We start from the raw sequence: 13,819 nt of genomic DNA, 5'->3' as shown, positions 1-13,819 counted from the left end.
CTCTTACCCAGGATCTGACAATGAACACTCACACCCAGGCCTGTACCCCATTGAGAGGAAGGAAGAGTCTCTGCAGCAGCTCGTGGGGGCAGCATGGTGTCCAGTGATGGTTTCTAGGAGGTGCAGCAGAAGCAGAGATGGTGGCATCTTGGATTAGAGTCTTCCGATGGCCTGGTCTCCTGAACCCCTGGGTCCCTGCCCATTTCCCAAGCCTGCTTTTCCAGGCTCCTAGGATGTGTGAGCTCCTCTTTCTTCCAATATCTTTTTCTCTTTAGACAGTTAGAGTTGGTTTCTCTTGCTTGCAAGCAAAAAACCCTGGATGATGCCATCGGTATTGCAAGGGACAGAGAGAGGGTTCTGGACTCTAGAGTCAGACTGCTGGGTCACTTACTAGCTGTGCTTCCTCAGGCAAGCTGCTTATGGAACCAAAACCAATATCTGTGTCATAGGATTGTTGTGAGGATTAAATAAAACAATCTCTGTAGAGTATTTAGCATGGTCCTTAGTGCATAAGGGAGCATTCAATAAATAGTGGGTTTGTTATTACTAAAATTCTATGTACCTGCCCATGTGTTCAGGCTACTCACCACATGAAAAGAGCACCCCAGTGCATACTCTGTATTCAGGGTTGCAAACTCACACAGCCCCAATCTCATCTCTCCCCCTCATGATTTTATGACACGTTCTTGCATTGAGTACTTTCTCTATACTTCATTTTTTTCCCCATGCTGGTTTTGTTTTATTTAGTTTTGTTTCCAGTTTTAGATGTCATAACCCCTTCCATACTCTATATCCTGAGACTCTCTTGGGGAGCACTCCTGGTCACTGTACCTGGATCCTCTCTCATGTGACTGTTGCTCCCCCTACCACCTGCCCCGCAGCTGCCCCCCCAAGCTGTCCCCTACCTCCAGGCCTCCCAAAGGAGATCAGCTGCACTCAAGACCCAGTGACTTCAGGTGGAAAAGGACAAAACTGAGTTGAAGCAAGAGAACTTCTTCAACATGTGGTATACAGATTTAGTAGGTTTAATGGAATTTTTTAAAAATTAACAATCTATACCCCAGGACATATTATGGAATCTTTAATTTATGTACTTAGCTTTTGATTGATTTATTTTTCTTCCACTAAAATACACATATGTCCTCTCATGCTTAAACTGCAGAATCTTTCCCACTCAACTTCCTCCCTCTGGGATGTAATAAAAAGACAACTTATGGCCCAATAACACATTGGAGACAAATTTCCTGGAATAGAAAAATGTTTTTTATTACATGTAATGTTTCTCAAAGGAGGTACGTCAAAACATAGATATCAATCCTCTGACTCCATTTACTAAATATCATATTTGGTTTGAGAATATTAAAATGCAGTATGTTACTTTGGAAAGAATGAGTATTTGTAATGGCTGCTTTAATTTCCATAACAGCCATGTATAAATTAGAATAAAGGATAAATTAAAATTATATACATTCTACATCCTCTACTTTCTAAAAAAGGTGATGTCTTAGTTTCTCGGCTGGTAAAACAAATACCATGCAACGGGTTGGCTTAAACAGGAATTTATTGGCTCACTTTTTTGAGGCTAGGAAAAGTCCAAAATTGAGGCATTGGCAAAGTGCTTCCCTGAAGACTGTGGCATTCTGGGGCTGGCTGCCGGTGATTCTTAGGTCCTTGACTTTTCTGTCACATGGCAATGTGCACGGTGATGTCTTCTCCTTTCTCTTCCAGATTCCTTTGACTTCCAGCTCCCAGCTCTTAATGGTGGCTCTCTTTCTACAAGTTTCTTCATTCTGTTTATAAAGGACTCCAGTAACCCAGATTAAAACCCAAACTGATTCAGTTGGCCACACCTTAACTAAAAATGTAATATCTTCAGAAGGTCCTATTTACAATGGGTTCACATCCACAGGAATGGATTAAGATTAAGAACATGTTTTTTTCTGGGATACATAATTAAACTTACCACAGGTGATAAAAAGAATGAACATGGAGAAGAAACAGTGTAGGAGGCAAAAGCACAGCTCACTGATTGGGAGTTAGAAGACTGGAGACTTCTATCCTGAATCGGTCACTTCCTAGTGTGACCCTAGGCTCAGCCGCATTTTCCAAAGGCATGAAATGGGGACAATAATGCTCTCAGTGATGGCTATGAGAAACAAATGAAATAATTTGTAAAAAAAATTTGTATATTCTCATAGGAAGAACTCAATGCATGCTAGTTGATGTAATAGCTCAACATAGGATTGTCAGAGGTTCAATCATTTTAATGACATTGAATTATTTACTTAAAGTAAATACATTATTGTAAGTCTATAGTAGTAAGTCTACTACAGAAGAGTTCTGATTTGATCAATGGATTTCGTCAAGGAAGGCAATAGCAATTCAAGATAACTCCAAGACAAAGTTAAGTTTTCTTTTTTCTGAATTTTGATTAATTACTGAAAACATTCTGTGTTTAAGCTGGTATTATTATGATATTAAGGACATAACCTCAAAGAAACCATTTTCTTTTCGGTTATACTAATTATATATTAAATAATTAGACAGATAATGACCCAAATTTACTGAAAGGAATCTGGGAACTCCATTTTCTTAATTACTTAAAAATAAATTTGAGTCCTGGGATTAATATATGTGTGAGCTAAAAGTACCAATGTAAAACAAACCTCAGGTATTTGCTAAACGTAAATTTTATTTTTTTTAAAATAACAGAACTCGATCTTTATTTTACAAAACTCCTCTGCCAGGAGGTGGAAATGAAATTTCCAGGTAATATCAGTTGATTTGGTCTTCTCTTCATTCACTGTCTACACTTTTCTCACCAGCTAGAGTCTAAGTGTGGAGGTGGTGGCATTCAGTCCTCAGCTACAGCCATCGCTTTAGCTAGCGTCCTCTGAGGTGGGAGACCCCAGGGAGTCTCTGATGAAATGTTTTGTATGTGAGGCTATTCCATTTCTGCTGTCTCTCAGAGTCCCATATGCTCCACACTCAGCTATGAATGAAACACGCAAACTGGGGTGGCTGGGAAGGGCGCCGCTGCCTTGCCATCTTCTGCAGAGGCTCCTTCAGGCCACTGTGCCCACTGGCTTGCCTGGTGCATGGTGGGCTGTTCTGCTCCATGAGGCTCGCCCCTGTTCTCGTGTCCATCTCAGGAGGGAGGCACAAGTCGTCTCAGCTCTACGCCTTCATATTCCCCAAACTAGCAAGTGTCCCTGTTGTTTCTTCCGCTCCCAGGCTCCAGTACCTGGTTGGAGATCTACAGTGGGGCTCCTTCTAATGCCTAAGCTCCTTTGCTCACTTGTTCCCTCTCTCTCACAGCCCCAAAGAATTTTGATCTCTTTCTGGGTTAGGAAAGCTCCATTTGGCTTATCATTTATTTTTCTAAACCTGTTTTTTATGGCATAAACTTTATAAACCGAATTCTCCAAGTCAATGGAACTTGATACTCAAAACCTAGGCTTTTGAAACTTTCTTAAATTATTGTTTCTGTCTTGAATTCCACAAGTCCATTTTAAAATTCAAAGCCACGGACAACTGTTATGGTTTTCTGTAAATTTCTTTTGTAGCATCCTTGCTAATTGAATGAATGACTGCTTGGAATAGAAAGGAATTGCCAGGTACAAGCAAAACAAAATACTGCTTAAGGCATCAAAATACTATCAGGCCCACAAATGGAAGCTGCCTTATTCCTTGATCTAGTTTCTTCTTAGTTGCTTGGCCTAAATGATTTTCTAGCAAATGACTTTTCCAGTTAATGACGTGAGAGACTAGAACATACAAATGGAGAATGGTCAGATCATTTAGGATCATGGGACTCTGACCCACACTCTCTGCAATAAGCCTGAGAAGCCAAACCACAACCTCTGTGGCAATTGGCCTAGAACTGTTAGGAACTGTTGATCAATTACCTCCAGCTTCCTGATTCATCCACCTCCCTTTCAACTGAGGAACAATGAGAGAAAGCCAAAATATGCTTCCCAAACCAATCAGGTAAGATGGCCTGCTTCTAGTTAGCCGGCCTCCTACTTAGCCCTCCTCCAGCGTCCCCATGTCTACAACTGACAATCAGAGCTCACCTGAAGACTGCCTTTCCCTCCCTCCCTCCCTCCCTTCTTCCTTCCTTCCTTTCCTTCCTTCCTCCCTCCCTCCCTCCCTCCCTGCCTTCCTGCCTTCCTTCCTGCCTTTCTTTCTTTTTTTAACTATAAAGTTTCCTCCATGCCTGCCTTGAGTCTCTACCAAATACAAGTGATTGCGGGTGATTCCCCTGCTATAGCAAATTCTAAAATAAAGCCTCAGTTTGTTCTTATTTGGGTGCTCTTTGTTTATTTCCACAGGCTTAATCCACATAATGCAGTTATATTCAGACACATACATGGAGAGTTGAGCTTGAATTTGTTTTGGTCATAAAGTCAAGATGTTGGGAGTAAATAAATATTCAGCTTTGATCTCTGCTTCAACAGATAAGAATTAAAAATTATAACTAGAAATATCCTTTCCTTTGAATTGGTAGGTATTGTTATGCTTGCCTCAATAGATACAATTGGAATGTTGGTAGAAGTGTATGTGAAAGACATCATTTTCATAAACTGTTACATTTTAGTTAAGTTACTATTAAAAGGGACCCTATTGTGCATTCATTTGAAAGTGAAGAACATTTTTATAGTGCAGGCAATTTCCTTAAATCGGCATATACCTGTATCAGTCTGGACATATAAACCTGACTACAGTAAAACGATGATAGTCCTCAAAGGCACAAATAACACACATTAGTACACAGACATTTGTAGTTTTATTTTTAGCTCACTTTAATATGCATTACTTCATGCGGTCATCACAGCAACACTCCAAAAATAAATATTACTATTCTCATTTCATAAATGAAGAAATGAAGGCTAAGGCAAAATGACTCACTCAAGGCCTCACTAGTAAGGGATGAAGCTCTTCATTATCCTACAATGGACCTTGAGCCTGAAGCTCTAGCTGGGGAGCTTCTTACATCTCTGTGCCTGAAGGAAGGCCCCTGTTCCTCTGGGAAGGTCATGGAAAAGGGGGTAAGGATACTCTTGGAGCAGCAAGAAGGGAAAAGGGCCACCACTCAGAGGTGTCTCCAGTTGGGTTAACCTGGTGTTTGATGGCAAAGGTAATGATGGCCAAATGACCCACCCGTACAAAGAGTGGAGCCAGAAAGAAATTTAGGCCTTCCCATGCAAAGATGAGTTCTTTCCACTGTGCATTTGCCCGTATTACTCTTAAAATAAAATCCTGATCTCTTACCATGGTCTACAAGTCCCTAAATGGTCTGGCCTCTGCATTGCTCCTTTACTTCTCCTCCTACTACTCTCCCCTTCTCTATACTCCAGACACCTTGCAATTTCTCAACATGGTGAGCACATCCATTCTTCAGTGCCTTTAAAATCCTCACTGGAACACTTCTCCAGGATCACAAGATCTCCACATGGGTGGTTCCTTCTGTCTTCCTTTTTAAGTTAAATGTCACCTGATAATGGTCTTTCATGTCCGCTTTAACTAAAGCAGGTGCTCCACCCCTACACCCAGCATACTCCAGTTTCTCTCTGTCACACTGTCCTTCTATGTCAGATATCTAAAGCTAAAATTATTTTCTTTGTTTCTTGTTTATTGTTCCTTCTCCAGGTTGTAAGTTTGGTGAGAGCCAGAACCCTGTCTGTTATGTTACTGCTGGATACCAAGTACCCAGAACAGTGCCTGGAATATAGCAGGCCCTCAAAACATATTTGTTGAATAAATGAGTAAATAAATCACGAGCCCCCATTGAGAATCTGATGACAGATACGTACTACTTTGCAGAAAAAAAGCACAGAAAGTTTTATACATGTTTTTAGAAGGTTTCAGAGCCTTGAAAACTCATCTATATAGTCCTGGTTAAAAACCCTGTTATTGTTATGTCATTTCATAACGTTCATTTTGAAATTGTTTCTAGAATTTTGTTCTTTGTAATTAAACATAAGCATGAATTATAAAATTACATTTTATAGATAAATGGGACCTCCTCAAAACTGAATACTTCTGAGCTTCAAAGGACTTTGTCAAAAGGGTGAAAAAGCAGCCAATACAATGGGAGAAAATACTTGGAAAGGACATATCTGATAAGGGTTTGATATCCAGAACACACAAAGAAATCCTATAGCTTAACAATAAAAAGACAAATGACCCAGTTTAAAAATGGGCAAAAGACATGAATAGACATTTTTCCAAACAGGAAATACAAATGGCTAAAAAGCACAGGAAAAGATGCTCATCTTCACTAGCTATTAGGGAAATGCAAATCAGAACGGCAATGAGATATCACTTCACACCTACTAGAATGTCCCCTACTAAACAAACAGGAAACTGCAAGTGTTGGAAAGGATGTGGAGAAAAAGGAACATTTATTCATGCTGGTGGGAATGTAAAATGGTATAGCCGCTGTGGAAGATGGTTTGGTGGTTCCTCAGAAAGCTAAGAATAGAGTTGCCCTATGATCAATAACCCTGCTACTGGTATATACCCAGAAGAACTGAAAGCAGGGACACGAACAGACATGTGTAAACTGATGTTCATAGCAGCATTATTCAAAACTGCCAAAACATGGAAACAACCCAAGTGTCCATCAACTGATGAATGGATAAACAAAATGTGGTATATACCTACAATGGAATATTATTCAGCAGTAAGAAGGAATGAAGTCCTGAAGCATGTGACAGCATGGATGAACCTCGGGGGCATTATGTTGGGTGAAATACAGACACAAAAGGGCAAATGTTGTATGGTCTCATTGATATGAACTAATTATAATATGTAAACTCATAGACATAGTATCTAGAATATAGGCCACCAGGAGATAGAATGAGATTAGAGAATGGGGGAGCAGTTGCTTGATATGTGCAGAATTTTTAACTAGGTTGAATTTAAATGTTTGGAAATGGATGGAGGTGATGGTAGCACATTACTGTAAGTATAATTAACCGTGCTGAATTGTGTGTGAATGTGGTTGATAGGGGTAGTTTAGGGTCATGTATGTCACCAGAAGGAAAGCCAGGGATTAAAACATGGGGACTGTATAACAGTAAATCTTGTGGTGAATGATGACTGTGATTAACAGTAAAAATAGAAAAAATTTCTTCCGTGAACTAGAACTAATGTACAAAACTATTACAAGGAGTTAATAATAGAGTGGTATATGGGGAAAAAATGCACCTATGCAAACTATGGACTATAGATAACAGTAATATCTTAACATTCTTTCATCAACAGTAACAAATGTATCACACCAATGTTAGAGGTCAATGATGGGGGGATAAGAAGTATGGGATGTTTAGGGTTTTCTCTGTCACCCCCCCCCCCTTTTTTTTGAGTAACAAAATGTTCCAAAATTGATTGTGGTGATGAATGCACAACGATGTGATGATTCTGAGAGGCAATGATTGTATAGTTTGGATGAATTGTATGATGTGTGAATATATCTCAATAAAATTGCATTAAAAATTACATTTTAGGTGGGATATCACAAATCAGAGGCCAATCATTGTTCATTGAATCAATGATTTCTGAGATAGTAATTGATCCTAATGCCCATATTTCATTGAATTGAAGATGTGTTTTATGATATAAACATCAAGTGTTCAATTACATCCAGTTCTCCTATCCTTTGAAAGAGATGGGAGAATTAAACTTCCCAGTTCCCCTTGCAGATGGTCAGTGCCATATGACTAATTCTAGCCAAAGGATTGGAGAGAGAAGTGACATTCCATTTCCAGGCAAGAGCATATAATTGCTGGTGTGAGACCCTCCAGGACTCTACCTTCCACTACAGAAGAGATTGTGGAAGTACATGCTGTTATGGAGGCACAATGCCAAGCCATCATACAAAGGAGAGTTACTCTGAGTGTTACACAGAGCTTCAGCAGACTTTGTTGTTTCAGTCACTGAGATTTTCTGATGATTTGTTATTGCAGCACAACCCAACTTAACATTGATTTCCACCACTGATTGGAAAAGTACTTTTATTTTATACAAAATTAAGGGAAAAAAAGCTGCCATTTATAACAGTAAAAGTTCATTGTAAGATGCAACACAATTTCAGTAATGTAAAAATGTAGGTCTTGGATTGGATAAAATGTAGATTGTTAAAGAAATTCATTAAAGCATATTAGTATAGTGTTGAGAGCTTCAAGTCTAGAGTTGGAAAGAAAATCATGGATTCAAATCCCAAAATGTACTAGGGTGTGATTTGGTAGCTTAGTTTGTGGAATCCTTAGTTTCCTCATTGGTGAAATGGGGATAATAGAAGTTGCCTCATAGGGGTTTGTGAATATTAAATGAGATAATTCTTATAATGTGTTCAGCATAGAAATTATTCTATACTTTTTTGTCCCATTGTTGGTTAAAGCACAGAGCTTGTTCAAAATGAACATTAATTTCAAACAATATACAGGAAAACGTTCTTGCAAGTTTGCCATTATATCATACTAATCAATAAGCAAATATTTATTAATTCCTCACCTGGTATGAGGACTGGGCCTCTGAGTTAGATGCTCTTGGAGATTAAAAAAAAAAAAAAGCAGATGTAGAGGTTAAGGGCCCAATATAGATTACCCTAGGGTCTATCTACCCCTCTCTGATGTGTTTTTGGGTGAATCAGGCTAGAATGAACATCAAGAGCAGCTATGAAGAGTAAAAGAAGTAATAAAAATGCACCTGAAGAATGTATGAAAGGTAAGTCTCATCCCCACCTTGGTGACAGGTAGGGATGGTAAAAGGAAATCTGAGGTCTGTGTGTGTGTGTGTGTGTGTGTGTGTGTGTGTGTGTGTGTAATTATTACTACTTTTTGCCAAACCCTTCTCACTTAAGGCTCTCTTTCTCAACCATACCAACAAAATGCATACGTGCACATGAACGCGTGAGCATAAGGGTAAATTATTGTAGCGGAAGAGTTGCTCTTTTGAGATCTGTACAAGATTGTTCCTACTAAAATAGGGTTATACCCATACAGACTGTATAAAGTTATTCAGGGAACAGTATTTGATTCATGTTATATTCAAATTCATATAGAGCAGCCACCACTCTTGTTTAATTGCCTTTGCCTAGACTACATTTGAAAAAACCTAGAGCCATTAACAAGGTGTAGCAATCATTAGTTCTGAAGTTCACTCTAGACTGAAGTTTTCTTCACACATACTTTATAAGATTTCATTCTGTCACTAAAGATGAGCACTGTGGATTCTAACACAACATTCTCACTTCAGTTTTCTGGAGAACATATGCCTGTGAAGGAACAGGTGGCTGATTAATATAATTATTTTTATTAAACATCTGAACTACTGCAGAGAAAGCCATTTTCATTAAAGGAATTATAGCTGCATCTAACTATAATTACGGGCTATAGTTTGCCTTTTCTGTTCATTTTATTTTTAACTTGTGCAACTGTATCTTGGGACTTGGGGCATATAACTGGTTATCTGATATGGGCAGAACAACAGTGAATCAATGGTAATGATTCTGCCACCAAAGGAAACAGAGGGGACTTAAATAAGTTTCCAGAAGACAAAAGACTCTTTTCCTGTACAGTTTACAACATATGTTTCAACAATTTTATATTATTCAAAAAAAAAAAAGTTTTCTCACTACTTCCTTTTAAAGACCAAGAACACAAAAACAGAGAAAACTAACCCCAACTTATATATTATTTATCAGATATTCTGGATGAAATTCAGATTAAAAAAGACTTTCCTCCTCTGCCCAGCAAAACCATTAGGATGAGACCCCACCCCCCCACCCCAGACCGCGAAATACACCACTGGCACACACTAGAGAAAGTTGCCCTGTTGGTCCACGAGGGAGGAGGGGAGTGCTAGTGGAAGCAGGTTTGGGCTCCCTCGCCGCAGGCTTGTTACTTGGGTCTTGCGCTGCGAGACCCTTGGGCCTGGGGCTTACGATTGGGTGTACCTGGATATGCACCTAGAGGATACTGGGAAAATCTCAAGATCTAGAGGACGCCTATACCGCTGAGTACTCCCTAGGACCTCATCCATCCTCGTCTCTTGATTCGCTGGCGTCCTGCTAGTCGCCCCCAGGAACTTTAACTTTTCCTCGAGGCAGGTGTTCTGCGCGGACCCCCTGGAACGCGCAGCCAGGCTCGGTCCCGCTCGCTCTGGCCTCCTGGCTTGCTGGAGTCCCCGGGAACGGCTCCGAGCCGGGCGCGGCTTCTCTTTTCTTCTCCGGGGCAGCGAAGAGAAGAGGCGAGAGGAGGTGCTCAGCTCTCCTGGCTACACGCCCTAATATTTGCAATTTGGCGTTTACAAAACGAAATAATGCTAAAAAGGCAAAATAGGCAATGTGGAGGTGCTCAGCACTCCTGGGTGCACTCCCAAATATCTCTAATTTGACGTTTAAGAAACAAAACAATGCTAAAATGCAAATTAGTCAATGAATCCCCAGAATGATCCACGTTTGATAGGCCAAACTGAGATTTTAATGGAAAGCTTATTCATATCCCCACACTGAATTCATTCTATCTTCAAGTACTTTTAAAAAAATTGTGTAATTTTAAGTTCCGCCATTGTCATAATGAACACTCCACCATAACAAGCAGTGGAACAATGGACACCCCCAAATCGCATTGTGTTAGGTAATTACGAAGTGTCGCCGCGCGGGAAAGCTAAGGTGGGAACGTCAATGTGTTCTCCGCAGCGTGTACGAGAGTTCAGGGCCTCGTGTCTCACGGAGCCTCATCAAACCGTTCACGCCAATGCCTAAACCCAGAGAGAGGACAGACGCAATCTGAGCTTGGCCCCAGGTGTGGAAGGAGAGGGCCGAAGAGGGGGCGCGAGAGCGCGGAGACAGTGAGCACGGCTCGGTGGGGAGCCGACGCGTGCTGGGAAGTCACGGGAGAGAATCAAAACCGGCGGGGTAGGGAGGGTCCCACGCGGGCGTGGCAAAGGCGTCTGGGCTCCTGGAGACCCGGAACCTTACGGGCCCCTACCCTCCCAGCAGCACCCATCCAGCACAAACCTTTTTGGATCTAAACTCCCGGCCCTGGGAGAAAGGCGCGCGGTGTCACCGGGTAAAGCTGTTACTTTGTAGCGGAACACACGCTTCTCTGTGTGTGTGTGTGTGTGTGTGTGTGCGTGCGTATGTGTGTTTGTGTGTGTGTGTGTGTGTGTGTGTGAGAGAGAGAGAGAGAGAGAGAGGGAGGGAGGAAGAGAGAGGGAGAGAGAGGGAGAGAGAACAGAACGGGGGGAGATAAAGAAAAAAGAAAAGAAAGGAACGGGGGGGGGTCATAAGGCCGAGATGTCCCACTTTTAAGTAAGTGGTTCACTGAAAGGCAAACAAGTCAAAAGCTACCATGGAATCGCAGTGGGAGCCCGCGCGCCGCTGGGGGACGACCAGGCAGGGAGCGGGGACCTCTAGGTTCCACGCGCGCAGCAGAGGCCCCCAGAGAGGGAAACTCTACTCTGACAGCTGAGCGGAGGTCAGGGCTGCGGTTTCCTTTCCCTGGGACCCCAGCGCTGCAATACAGGGGCCGTGAGCTCAGTTTGTCCCCCTGGGCAGGGGGAATCTGCCCACTCGTGCCGCCACCTCAGGTCCCCACGCCCTCCCACTGGCCAACCTCTTCCCCTCGCTCCCATTCATTTTCTTTAGCAGCTTCTAGGTCGGGATCAGAAAACAACTCCAAACCCACCCGAACCCATATCACGAAGCTAAAGGAGGACTGGGGTCGGAGCGATCACCGAGGCCCAGGGGACCGGGATGGGATGCCGAACCGGGGCGTCGCGGAGCGTAGGCGGCCGCGAGGGGCGCCGCGTCCCGCCGGTGCCCGCCGAGGATGAGCCGGCGGCCGCGAGCAGCCCCCGGAGGAGCCGCGCAGCATTAGCGTATATGGTGACGGTGGAAGCCACGCCCGCTCGGGAGCCAGGGGGCTGTCCTAGCTCCCCCCACCTTTCCCCCTCCCTCCGGCCCCCCTCCTTTCCAGCTCCCTCTTCCCCCTCCTCCCCGCGCCGGCCCCCGGCCCGCCCCCGGCTCGGCTCGCGGGAGGCGCTGGGCGCCCGGGCTGGCGCGCTCTCCCAGGCGCACACACACATCCACGCACGCACGCCCAGAGCAGCCCTCTCCGCGCCGGGCCCTCGTTCCCCTCGCCCATGCAGACAGACAGAGCGACGGAAGATGGCTGACGACTCCACGGGGCACCGAGAATGCAGCCCGGCGGCGGCGGCGGCGGCGGTGGCGGGAGCGGCAGAAGCAGCGGCGGCGGCAGGGGCAGCGGCGGCAGCGGCGGCGTTGGCGGCGGCGGCGGCGGCGGCAGCAGGAGCAGGAGCGGCGGCGGCGGCATCCCCGAGACTCCCCGAGCTACCTTTCCCTCTGACAGCCACTGACGTTTTTCGCCGCTAGAAGAGACCCCGCTTCTCCGGCGCCGGCCTTCCCTCCCCCTCCCAGCCCCAGCCCCGCCAGCACCGCTACCTCCGCCAGCATTGCCACCATCAGCACCACCTCCACCACCACCACCACCACCACCACCGCCACCACCACCGCCGGCGGCAGCAGCAGCCATTTCATCTCCACAGAAACCAGACACAAAAACATGGCAGAAATGGAGAAAGAAGGGAGACCTCCGGAAAATAAAAGGAGCAGGAAACCAGCTCACCCAGTGAAAAGGGAGATCAATGAGGAAATGAAGGTATTTTTGGACCTCGGGGGCTGGGGAGACGGAGCTCTTTCTTCCGCCCTCTCCCCTTTGACCGTTGTATGGATACGGGGGGTCCTGGGGAGCGCTTGTCAGTTTCTGTAGGATGCCCAGAATGCCTCAGCTCCTCCTCCAGGTGCAAAACAGAGGCTAACTCGCAGTCTGTATCCCCGAGATTTGCCTACCTCATATTTGACTGGGGTGGTGGTGGTGGTGGTGGTGGTAATAAACCACATACTGTTTAACCTCATAAAACCCAAGTTGGCACAGACGCGTTTCAGGCGGTGAGGACGGTGAAGAGGCTCTACTAGTGGGCGGTATAGTTTTTTCCCCTTCTCTGGGAACCATCCTTCGGATCCCTCCAAAGTTAGGAGCCGCCGGCCAAAGCACCCCGGGAGCGCTCGATTCCACCCAACTCCCCAGTTCATCTTCCTGATCTTCGAATCCCGCTTTCCTCCAAGTAGCCAGCTGCGACGCGGTAAAGAGGCTGTCAGTGCCGGGGCGAGTTGCGGCCCGGGAGGCTCGGGGCTGGGTACGGTCCTGATGACCGCTCGCCTCGCCCGCCCCCGCCGGCTCCTCCCGCTCGGCAGCCTCCGCCTTCCGCTGGCCTTTGCATGCCTCCCTTCCCAGGTCATCAGCCCCGAACAAGCCCCGCTGCAAGAGAACTGTCTAAGGGGCGCCTTTCGTAGGGCGCCTGCCCATTGTTCCGAAAGACCAGTCGGGCTAGCGAGGCCGGGCTCCCCGCCAGGCCAGCGGTTCTCCAGAGGTGGCGAACGCAGCAGCCTGGCGCTCCAGCTGTTCGCGTTGGAGCGATTGCACAAGAACGCCGCTCAGCTCTGGGCCCCCTCATACTGCCCCCCCTCCGCGCCCCTTAATTCCATGAAGTTGCTGTTTTTGCCCGAGCGAGGGTTTGATTGATTTCATGAGTCTGTCTTGTTTATATTTCTTGTTTTTTAAATATATTTTTTCCTTCTGTGAGTTACAAAGAAGTAGCAGGTTTCGGGGCATTTAGTTTGCATTCTGCAGCCTTCTTGGGTTCCCCGTCTTCTGCACAGAATTCTTAACACGGCCAGCTGACTTGGTCAGTTAGGTTAACTTTCTATTTAAAAGACAAACTGGAT

General features: G+C 44.9%; 1 protein-coding gene across 2 annotated transcripts in view; it reads left to right on the top strand.

Annotated features, from left to right (window-relative positions):
• The first annotated feature begins 12,445 nt into the window (after positions 1 to 12,445).
• LOC119539706 (sine oculis binding protein homolog) overlaps positions 12,446 to 13,819 on the top strand; it is a 153,603-nt gene continuing 152,229 nt past the window's right edge. Inside the window, exon 1 of one of the 2 annotated variants that reach the window (XM_037843415.1) lies at positions 12,446 to 12,692. In XM_037843415.1, the coding sequence (XP_037699343.1) occupies positions 12,597 to 12,692 (96 nt within the window). In that variant the 5' untranslated portion in view covers positions 12,446 to 12,596. The remainder of the gene's footprint in view (positions 12,693 to 13,819) is intronic. The other variant, XM_037843416.1, reaches the window with a different exon arrangement.

The sequence above is a fragment of the Choloepus didactylus genome, chromosome 7 (genome assembly GCF_015220235.1).
Source record: "Choloepus didactylus isolate mChoDid1 chromosome 7, mChoDid1.pri, whole genome shotgun sequence".
In the NCBI taxonomy this organism is placed as follows: domain Eukaryota; kingdom Metazoa; phylum Chordata; class Mammalia; order Pilosa; family Megalonychidae; genus Choloepus; species Choloepus didactylus.
The sequence above is the reverse complement of the archived record's forward strand: the minus strand, read 5'-3'. Positions and strand labels throughout refer to the sequence as shown.